The sequence below is a fragment of the Phyllostomus hastatus genome, unplaced genomic scaffold (genome assembly GCF_019186645.2).
Source record: "Phyllostomus hastatus isolate PE091 unplaced genomic scaffold, TTU_PhHast_1.1 phas_scaffold_78, whole genome shotgun sequence".
Lineage (NCBI taxonomy): Eukaryota > Metazoa > Chordata > Mammalia > Chiroptera > Phyllostomidae > Phyllostomus > Phyllostomus hastatus.
Window position 1 is genome coordinate 71,051,208 of NW_025334041.1, and position 9,739 is coordinate 71,060,946.

General features: G+C 38.2%; 1 protein-coding gene across 1 annotated transcript in view; it reads right to left on the reverse strand.

Moving 5' to 3' along the window:
* The window catches only part of CKAP2L (cytoskeleton associated protein 2 like), a 28,871-nt gene extending 23,832 nt beyond the window's left edge, over positions 1 to 5,039 (reverse strand). The window contains exons 1-3 of the mRNA XM_045827951.1: positions 4,978 to 5,039; positions 3,276 to 3,342; positions 1,457 to 1,508 (exon numbers count right to left, since the gene is read on the reverse strand). Of these exons, the coding sequence (XP_045683907.1) occupies positions 1,457 to 1,508; positions 3,276 to 3,342; positions 4,978 to 5,008 (150 nt within the window). The 5' untranslated portion in view covers positions 5,009 to 5,039. The remainder of the gene's footprint in view (positions 1 to 1,456; positions 1,509 to 3,275; positions 3,343 to 4,977) is intronic.
* Between the last annotated feature and the right edge of the window lie 4,700 nt (positions 5,040 to 9,739).

Genomic DNA, 9,739 nt, shown 5'->3' on the forward strand with positions numbered 1-9,739 from the left:
AAAAAAACACATAAAGAAAGTTAAAGAAATACAAAAAATAAAAATAAAGTTGCTTTTTCACTTGTTAAAATAAAAGAATTGATATGGTAAAGGACAGGAGCATTAGTACTGAAAGCAATTACTCAGGAAGGTGAATTTGGCAGAGGTTTGTAGAACATGTATTTCCAGGGGAAGACATGAGAGTGCTAGAGCTACTATTCTCTATGTTTCATACAGTATTTTCAAGAATTACTATGTAAACTTGGTGAGTATGTAAAGAAAGTCTGTCACCAGAGCCACCTGGCATTAAGGGCAAGGCAATCTGTGGTGTTGCTGGGCAGGGGCAGAGATAGATGGTGTACCCATATAGCTATAGCTGGGGTACCTCTGAGTCCCAACATTCATATCCATCTCTGACCTCTCCATTATCACTTACGGCTCAGGCAATGGAGGTTGATATCAAAATATGCTGTTCCCTAGTTGTTCTTTATTATACATGAAAAAAACTGAGATATAATTTGCATCCCATAAAAATTTAAAGCATATAATTTAGTGGGTTTTAGTATATTCACAAGGTTGTACAACCATGGCCGCTAATTCCAGAACATTTTCATCACCCCAGAAACAAATCCCGTACTCGTTATATGTCACTCCCTATTTCCCTCTCTCCATAGATCCTGACAACACTTATCTACTTTGTTTCCATAGAGCTAGCTATTCTTTACATTTCACATGAATGGAATCATACAGCATAAGGCCTTTTTTGTCAGGCTTCTTTCACTTAGCATTACATTTCAAGATTCACCCATGTCATAGCATGTATCAGTACTTCATTACTTTATTTTTTATTTAATAAATTTTAATGTTTACTGCAGTTTTAGGTCAATTTTTCAATCAAAATTGAGTGAAAAAAAAATAGAGTTCCCATAAACTCATGCCCGCACATGTACTTCATTACTTTTTATAGCTGAATAAATATTCCATTAGACCTCAAATATGTTGGGATCCTGTTCCATTCTATCCACAATCTGGCTGAATGGAACTGATGAGGAAATATGTTCTTGTTAAGCAGCATTCCAAAGTGGTTGAGACTACAAGCTATCAGCTCTGTCATTTAATAGCTATCCTGTGACTCAGTTCCTTCAACTATAAAATGGGGCTACTAACGGTAGCTACCTCACAAGGCTATAAGGACTCAATGAGTTAATACAAATGAGAAAAGTACAGATACATAGTAGGTGTTCAATAAGTGTTAGCAATGAAGAGACCAAAGTACACTTAAAGACTTTTCTTGAGTTATCAAAATTGAACTATAATATGTTGTACTTTTCAAAAAACAGTTCTGTCCCTATGAACTGTTCTAATATTTATAAAAAATATTTGTGCAAAACATTTTCTTTAGGTTGCTAACATCTTTATTATTTTTATTACTAACCATACAAAATAGATATTTTTTAAAAGTCTAATTTCTACTTACATATTTGGAAGGCAGAGGATTTGGGCAATTATTCTTGGCTTTTAGATAAGGCCTATGAAAATAAAAAGACAAAATAAGATTAATTCTTAGTATAAAAGGATCACCAAGACCTGGGATGTATAGTGATTAAAAATGAAATTTAAATCATTAAAATTTCTGTATATGGTAAAATAATTCAAAACGATATTCAGTGAAGTCTCCTTATTCTCCCTTCCTTAGTCCCATTATTCTTCTCCTCAGAGACCATCACCACTCTTACCCACTGGTCTGTGATCCCTTCAGAGAAGTCCTACGCAGACACAGTATTCTAACAATGTCTTTTCTTTATATTTGCACAGTCTTATTAATTGCAACATCATTCCTGGAACACTGCAATGTGCTAGGCACTGAAGATACAATACCAAACAAATTAAAAAAAAAACAAACTTGTTTTAAGTATCTTCAAATAGTGAATTCTCAGGGGAAAAATGATATAATTAAAAAAAAACCCAGGCATATATAATATCTAGCTAGTGAGACAGAAAAAATTTGGAAGGATTTAACCTCCATGGATAAAAGGCAATTGCAAGGCTAATAGGCACTTTGACCATGACTTGATGTGTGTTTCTCCCAGCTTGAATGTAAGCCCTGGGAGGGCTGGACTGCTTTGTCTTTTTTTTTTCATCCTCACCTGACGACATGCTTATTGATTTTAGAGAGAGGGGACGAGAGAGAAAGAAATATGCATGTGAAAGAGAAACATTGATTGGTTCCCTTCTCATATGCACTCTGACTGGGGATGAATCCACAACCTAGGCTTCTAACCTGACTAGGAATTGAACCCGTGACATTTTGGTTTAGTTGACAGTGCTCCGACCAACCAAGCCACACCGGCCAAGGCAAGACTGCTCTATCTTGTTAAGCACCATGTCTTCAGAACGAACAGTGATATATTACTGTTAATAAATAAACAGTAATAAATCTGTTGAATAAATTCACTAAGTTTATTTAATCAAGGAAATAGAGTTGAATAAAAACCCAAAGTAAAAGGAAACTAAAATAAAGGATGAAAGCTAACTGTGTAAAAACTCTTTTTGTAAAAAAAAGTTTAGCAACCCAGGTGGGCAGAAAATTTATCAATGCTCAGAAGAGGGATAAATAACATCACAAAGATGGCAAGATGTTGACAAAAGATAAAAGTGAATCAATCATATCATGTCCACCTTAAGAGTAAGTGCTAAGACAGTGATTTTTATCCAGTATGCTGCAAGAATTTTTAAAACATGCAGTACCTGATGATTTAGTCAGGAGCACTGACCTTTTTTACCTTAGATTGTCAAATAAAAAAATGACAACAGCCAACACAATAGCTGTCTGGTATGAATGAATGAATCAAAATTATGCCTATCTTTTTGTTAGACTGGCGAAAAATATACTTTTTGGTGTGCTGCAGAATCTTAGTAATTAGTGTATATGTGCCATGAGAGGAAAAAGGCTGAAAATCGCTGTGCTCTGAGAATGACCAAAGAACACCATCAGGCAGAAGGATGTTCACGTGCAGCTATGGCAGACTGAATGTTGCCTTCGCAAGAATTACTTTCCCAGGAAAAAAAGCAGGGACAGGAAAAGCTTCCACCATGGTAGGTAATATTATAGATAGATTCCTCCCTCCTTCCTTTGGAGACTGTCACAATAATAATGCTTAAATCTTTGTCAGTGTACTAGCTACTGCCCAGAGGTTTTTGTCATGCTTGAACTGAAATGCCCCCTTGATAGGGTTTTAAATAGCTATAAGCAACCAGGGCAACAAGAATCACATAACTGTGGGAGACAAACTCACTTGCTGTTTTGGCACTTCTGTTTTCCCTTGGCTGCTAGATACTCCTGGAGCTTTCTCTGCCGCTCTTCTGAAAAATAGGCAAGCAAACAACAGAATTTCAGCTTGGGATTTTAACCAGCTCATTTATATTTTAAAGGATACACTTTCACTAAAGATTTCAGCTTTGGACCATGCCTCCAAACTAGTATCAACATTAACCATATCATTTATATGCCAGGTCCCATATTAAGCTCTTCACACTTACAGTATTTACTCTAATTTGCACACCAATCCTGTGAGGTATTTTACTGTCTGAAATGTAAAGAGGGTAAATGATGTGCCCAAAGTTACCCAGCTAATCTGTGGCAAAGCCAGTATTTGAAGCCAGGTTTGTTCAACACTAGAGCCCTTGTTCGCAGGCACTGTTCACAGCTACAACATATGCTTGCATGAATCAGTTCTGTTACTGGTTCACCTGAACTGGTGAGCTAGGTCTGGTTTTATTGTATTTTTTCCAACAGGGATGATGATATTTGCCTACAAACCCTTACTTGGTTACCTTTGGGACTAAGAACAAAATAAGCCAGGTTAGGGAGTTCATAGTAAACATCTATATGGTAATTTTCTAAGCAAGGCATGAGAGGATGAAAGTCAGTATTACTGTTTTCAAGTTTCAGTGCAGTAGTGGAGATAAACACAGCAATAATTACAATACAAGGCAAAAAAGACCTAGGTGCCATAAGAGAGGGTGAAAGAAAGAATTATGGGAATTTATAGGCAGGAGCAGAGGGGAGTAGGTGGTTGGAAAAGGCTAAAATTCAATAGCTAAAAAAAAAAAAAGAAGAAGAAGAAGAAAAAAGAAAAAAAGACTACAGGGTGTAAATCTGTTCTCCACCTCACCTCACCAGAGCTGCCCCGTGTCCCCCTCTGATGCACACGGGTATTAAATAATAAATCTGTTGAATAAAGGCACTACATTTATTTAATCAAGGAAATAGAGTTGAATAAAAATCTCAAGTAAAAAGAAACTAATATAAAGGATGAAAGCTAACTCTGTAAAAATTCTTTTTGTAAAAAAAAGGTTTAGCAACCCAGGTGGGCAAAAAATTTATCAGTGCTCAGAAGAGGGAATTTATCAATGCTCACGGGAGCCAGACCGCGCCAGGCAGTGGAGAGCTGGGGCTGTGGGGTCTGACAGGCGGGCTGAGACCCCAGTTCTGGGACGTCTGGCACATTAGCAAAGCGTTGCTGAGGCATAACATGGGGATAGAAGTGCCCAACTTTACGGGTCGGGTCTTTAAGTGAAGCGCTCGGGCGGTGTCAGGTAAACGGACGTCATCACCTACACGGTCAAAACTTAGGAGCACCTGGGAGGTGGGCTTCCGGTACCCACGCCCTACCCACGCCCTCAAAGCGGTGGCCGGATCCACCCCTGCAGCTGTGCAGGCTCGAGTCGGCAGGGGGTACTCAGGGCCGGGGGTGGTTGGGGGGCTCCTGGCTCCAGCTGGACTCGCAACCTGGGCCAACCAAGAAGGGGACCTTGACACCCCTGCAGAGCTGCTACGGGACCTGCTGGGAAAGTGTCAGCGGGATCCTGGGACTCCCCGCGCGCAGATGTCTCCTTTGGGCCTCAAACACCCCGATCGTATCTCCGAGACAGGCGAGGCAGCCGTTAGCCTCTGCAGAGACAGCCCGCTGCACCCCGCTCTCCCAGAGCACTCACCCGCAGCAGCCGCCAGTGTAGACCTCCCCATACCGACTCCTGTACGACAGTTGATCTTCAAAGGCCGCGCCCGGAATTTGGGTGCGCCCTGCGTCCGCTTGCATTGGCTGCCAAGGGTTTGAAACCGCCAATAGGAAGCAGGGGAGGGCGGGACAAGAGAAAATATTAGCTTTGTGGTTGGCTCTATTCAGCGCGTGGTGATGCTAGAGCTTCCGGTAACAGCAGCGCTGTGTAACCTCACGCCTGTCAGACTCCCAAAAGAATAGAATAAATCCCAAATAGATGCAGAAAAAGCATTAGACAAAATTCAGTGTGTATTCCTGATTAAAACTCCCAACAAACTGGGTGTAAAAAGAATGTCCCTTAATATCATAAGGGCCATAAATGACAAGCCCACAGCTAACATCACTCAAAAGCTTTCCACCTAAGATCAGAAACAAGACAAGAATGACCTCTCTCATCGTTTTTATTCAACATAGTACTGCAAGTCCTAGCTAGAGCAATTAGGCATAAGTAAAAGGCAACCAAATAATAAAGGGAAAAGTAAAATGGTCGCTATTTGCAGATGACATGATATTATATGTAGAAAACTCTGAAGACTCCACCAAAAATAAATAAATAAATAAATAAATAAATAAATAAATAAATAAATAAATACCATTAGTTTCAGTGAATTTGCAGGATAGAAAACCAACACACGAAAAACCAGCTTCATTTCTAATATACTGACAACAAACTATCAGAAAGAGGCATTAAGAGAACAACTCCATTTACAATTGCATCAAAAAAGAATAAAATACTTATGAATGAATTTAACCAAGGAAGTGAAAGATCTGTACAATGAAACCTATAAGTAAATAAAAAGATAATCAGTGTTCATAGATTGGAAGAATTAATATTGTTAAAATGTCTATACTATCCTAAGAGATTGATAGATTCAATGCAACTCCTATCAAAATTTTAATGGCATTTTTCACAGAAATAGAACAAACAATCTTGAAATTTGTATGCAATCACAAAAGACTCCAAATAACTAAAGAACTCTTGAGACAGAAGAACAAAGCTGGAGTCAATGCACTTCCTGTTTCAGACTATATTACAAAACTATAGTACTCAAAACTCTATGGTATTGGCACAAAGACATATAAACCAATGCAACAGGATAGAAAATACAGCAATAAACCCATACATATATGGTCAGTTAATTTTTGATGTAGGAGTCAAGAATATACATTGTAGAAAGGATAGTCTCTTCAATCAATGATGTTGGGAATACTGAACATCCACACTCAAAAGAATGAAACTATACCCCTACCTTATACCGTACACAAAAATCAACTCAAGTGGATTAAAGATTTAAATTTAAGAGCCAAAGCTATAAAACTCCTTGAAGAAAACAAGGGGTAACTCCTTTATGTTAGTCTTGGAAATTATTATTATTATTTTTTTATTTGACACTAAGACAGAGGCAACAAACAAAAATAAACAAATGAGACCACATCAAATTAAAATAAACAAGTGAGACCATAGATGAGGAAACCATTAACAAAATGAAAAGGCAACAAATGGAATGGGAAGAAATCTTTTCAAACCATCTCTCTGATAAAGAGTTGATATCTAAAATGTATAAAGAACACACACATCTCAATAGTAAAAAATCCAAATGGCTCAATTAAAAAAAGGGCTGAAGAACTGAATAAACATTTTTTTAAAAAGGCCATACATATGCTAACTGATACATGAAAAGATGCTTGACATCACTAATCATCAGAAAAATGCAAATCAAAACCACAATGAGATGTCACCTCACATATCTTAGAATGGCTGTCATAAAAAAGACAAGAGGAAACAAGTGTTGGCAAGGATGTGGAGAAAAGGAAACCCTTGTGCGTTGTTGGTGGAAATGTAAATTGGTATAGCCATTATGGAAAACAGCATGAAGACTCCTAAAAAAATTAATAATAGAACTACTGTATAATCCAAGGTTTACATTTCTAGGTATGTATCAAAAAGGAAGTGAAAACAGGATATTGAATAGATACCTGCATGCTCATGTTTATTGCAGCATTACTTACAATAGTCAGGCTATGGAAGCAAACCTATGTTTGTCAGTGGGTGAATGGGGAAATAAAAAATCTATTATAAAATATGTATATACAATGGAATATCATTCAGCTATGGGAAAGAAAGATATCCTGATGTTTGTGAAAACATGGATGGACCTTGAAGACATTATGCTAAGTGAAATAAGTCAGACAGAGAAAGATAAATGCTGCATGGTATCATTTATATGTGGAATCTAAATAAAAGTCAAATTCATAAAAACTTTTAGTGTAAATTGTTATTCTGTTCTGCAAGTGTACATTCATTTAAAAATTTAGAAAAAAATATAACAAAAGCCTTTATAAATCATTCAATCTCTCAGAGGTAAGGATTTTTAAAATTTTGATGTATACCTTTCTATAACCATTTAAATGTAAATTGTAGGTATTCTATTAGTTTTTAAAGATTTTGTTTATTTATTTTTAGAGGGAGGGGAGGGGAGGGAAAAAGAGAGGGAGAGAAACATTGACATCAGAGAGGAACATCAATTAATTCCCTCTCATAGGCCACCCAATCTGGGACCCACACCAAAACCCAGGCATGTACTTGGACTGGGAATCAAACCAGTGACCTTTTGCCTTGCAGGATGACACCTAATCAACTGAGCAACACTGGTCAGGGTGGTTGTATGTATTTTAAATAAAAACAGTGTCACACTGTAAAATGTTTGTAACCTATTCTTTGTACCTGACAATATATGGTGAAGAAAATAAAAAATATGTCCACCAAATTACAGATACCACAAAGCTGAGAGGAAAAGCCAATGCACAAAGAAAACCAGAAACTCAGACAATCTAGATCTGAGACCAAATTAAGAAGATTAAATTTAATATGGATATATTTAAAGCTTGAACTTAGCTTGAGAATTAGCCTAGGTTTTAATAGCCTACAAATACTATATGAATCAATAATGTCACTTGCTTTAAAAAAGCTAATGTCACTTTCTAACAAAAGCATGGTGTCTAATGTAGAAAGAACAAGATTCCACTTTGGGTTCTACTGGTATGACCATATTTTGAGTACCATACATAATTCTGACCAATAAATTTTATGAAAGATATTGGCAACATTGGTCGTGACTCAAGAGGACAATTTTGACAAAAGTATGTGGTTATAACACCACCATACAGATTTGGACTTCTGGTCATGATGGAGGCGTAGTTAGATACATTTTGCCTCCTTGAACAAACAAAAGGAGGACAACAATGAATTTAAGAAAAAAAAATAACCAGAACTGCCAGAAAATTGAACTCTATGGAAGTCTGACAATCAAAGAGTTAAAGAAGAAACATTCATCCAGACTGGTAGGAGGGGTGGAGTTGTGCAGCCAGGGTGGAAAGGACTGGTGGAAGGTGGTGCCTGGAGGACCGGGGTGGGCGAGGCAGTGGCTGGTGGACCTGGCAGTCCCACATTTGCATGCAGATAAACCGGAAGGAACAATTGGGGAGCAAGACAGACCACGCAATGAGGGGTTCCAGTGCGGGGAATTAAAGCCTCCAAATCTCTGACTGGAAAAACTTGTGAGGGTTGAGGTAGTGGCAGAGACTCCCAGCCTCACAGGAGAGTTCACTGGAGAGAACCACAGGGTCCTAGAATGGACACAAACCATCAGCCCCCGGGGAATAGGCACCAGAAGAGCCAAATTTGCTTTTGGGTAGCAGCAGAAGTGACTGAAAACCAACAGAGAGCTGAACAAGCAGAATTGTTCCTTCTTGGACTCCCCCACAGACAGCACCACAACACAGCCATGTGGGTTTCCCTGCCCTGGCAAATACCTAAGGCTCCATCCCTTACTACATAACAGGTACACTGAGACAAAAAAAAAATGGCTCAAATGAAAGAATAGATCAAAGTTCCAGAAAAAGTACAACTAAACGATGGAGAGATAGCCAACCTATCAGATGCACAGTTCAAAACACCGGTAATCAGGATGCCCACAGATATGTTTGAGTATGGTCACAAAATAGAGGAAAAAGTTAAGGCTATGAAAAGTGAAGTAAAGGAAAATGTACAGGGAACCAACAGTGAAGAGAAGGAAACCAGGACTCAACTCAACAGTTTGGACCAGAAGGAAGAAATAAACATTCAACCAGAACAGAATGAAGAAACAAGAATTCAGTAAAATGAGGCGAGGCTTAGGAACCTCCAGGAAAACTTTAAATGATCCAACATCCAAATCATAGGGGTGCCAAAAGAAAAAGAGGAAGAGCAAGAAATTGAAACCTTATTTGAACAAATAATGAAGGAGAATTTCCCCAATTTGGCAAAGGAAATAGACTTCCAGGAAGCCCAGGAAACTCAGAGAGTCCCTAAGAAGTTGAACCCAAGGAGGAACTCACCAAGGCACACCATAATTACCTTAGCCAACATTAAAGATAAGGAGAGAATTTTAAAAGCAGTAAGAGAAAAGGAGACAGTTACCTATAAAGGAGTTCCCAGAAGACTATCAGCTGATTTCTCCAAAGAATCCTTACAGGCAAGAAGGGGCTGGAAAGAAGTATTTGAAGCCATGAAAGGCAAGGACCTACATCCAAGATTACTCTATCCAGCAAAGCTATCATTTAAAATGGGAGGACAGATAAAGTGCTTCCCAGACAAGGTCAAGTTAAAGGAGTTCATTATCACCAAGCCTTATTACATGAAGTGTTAAAGGGACTTA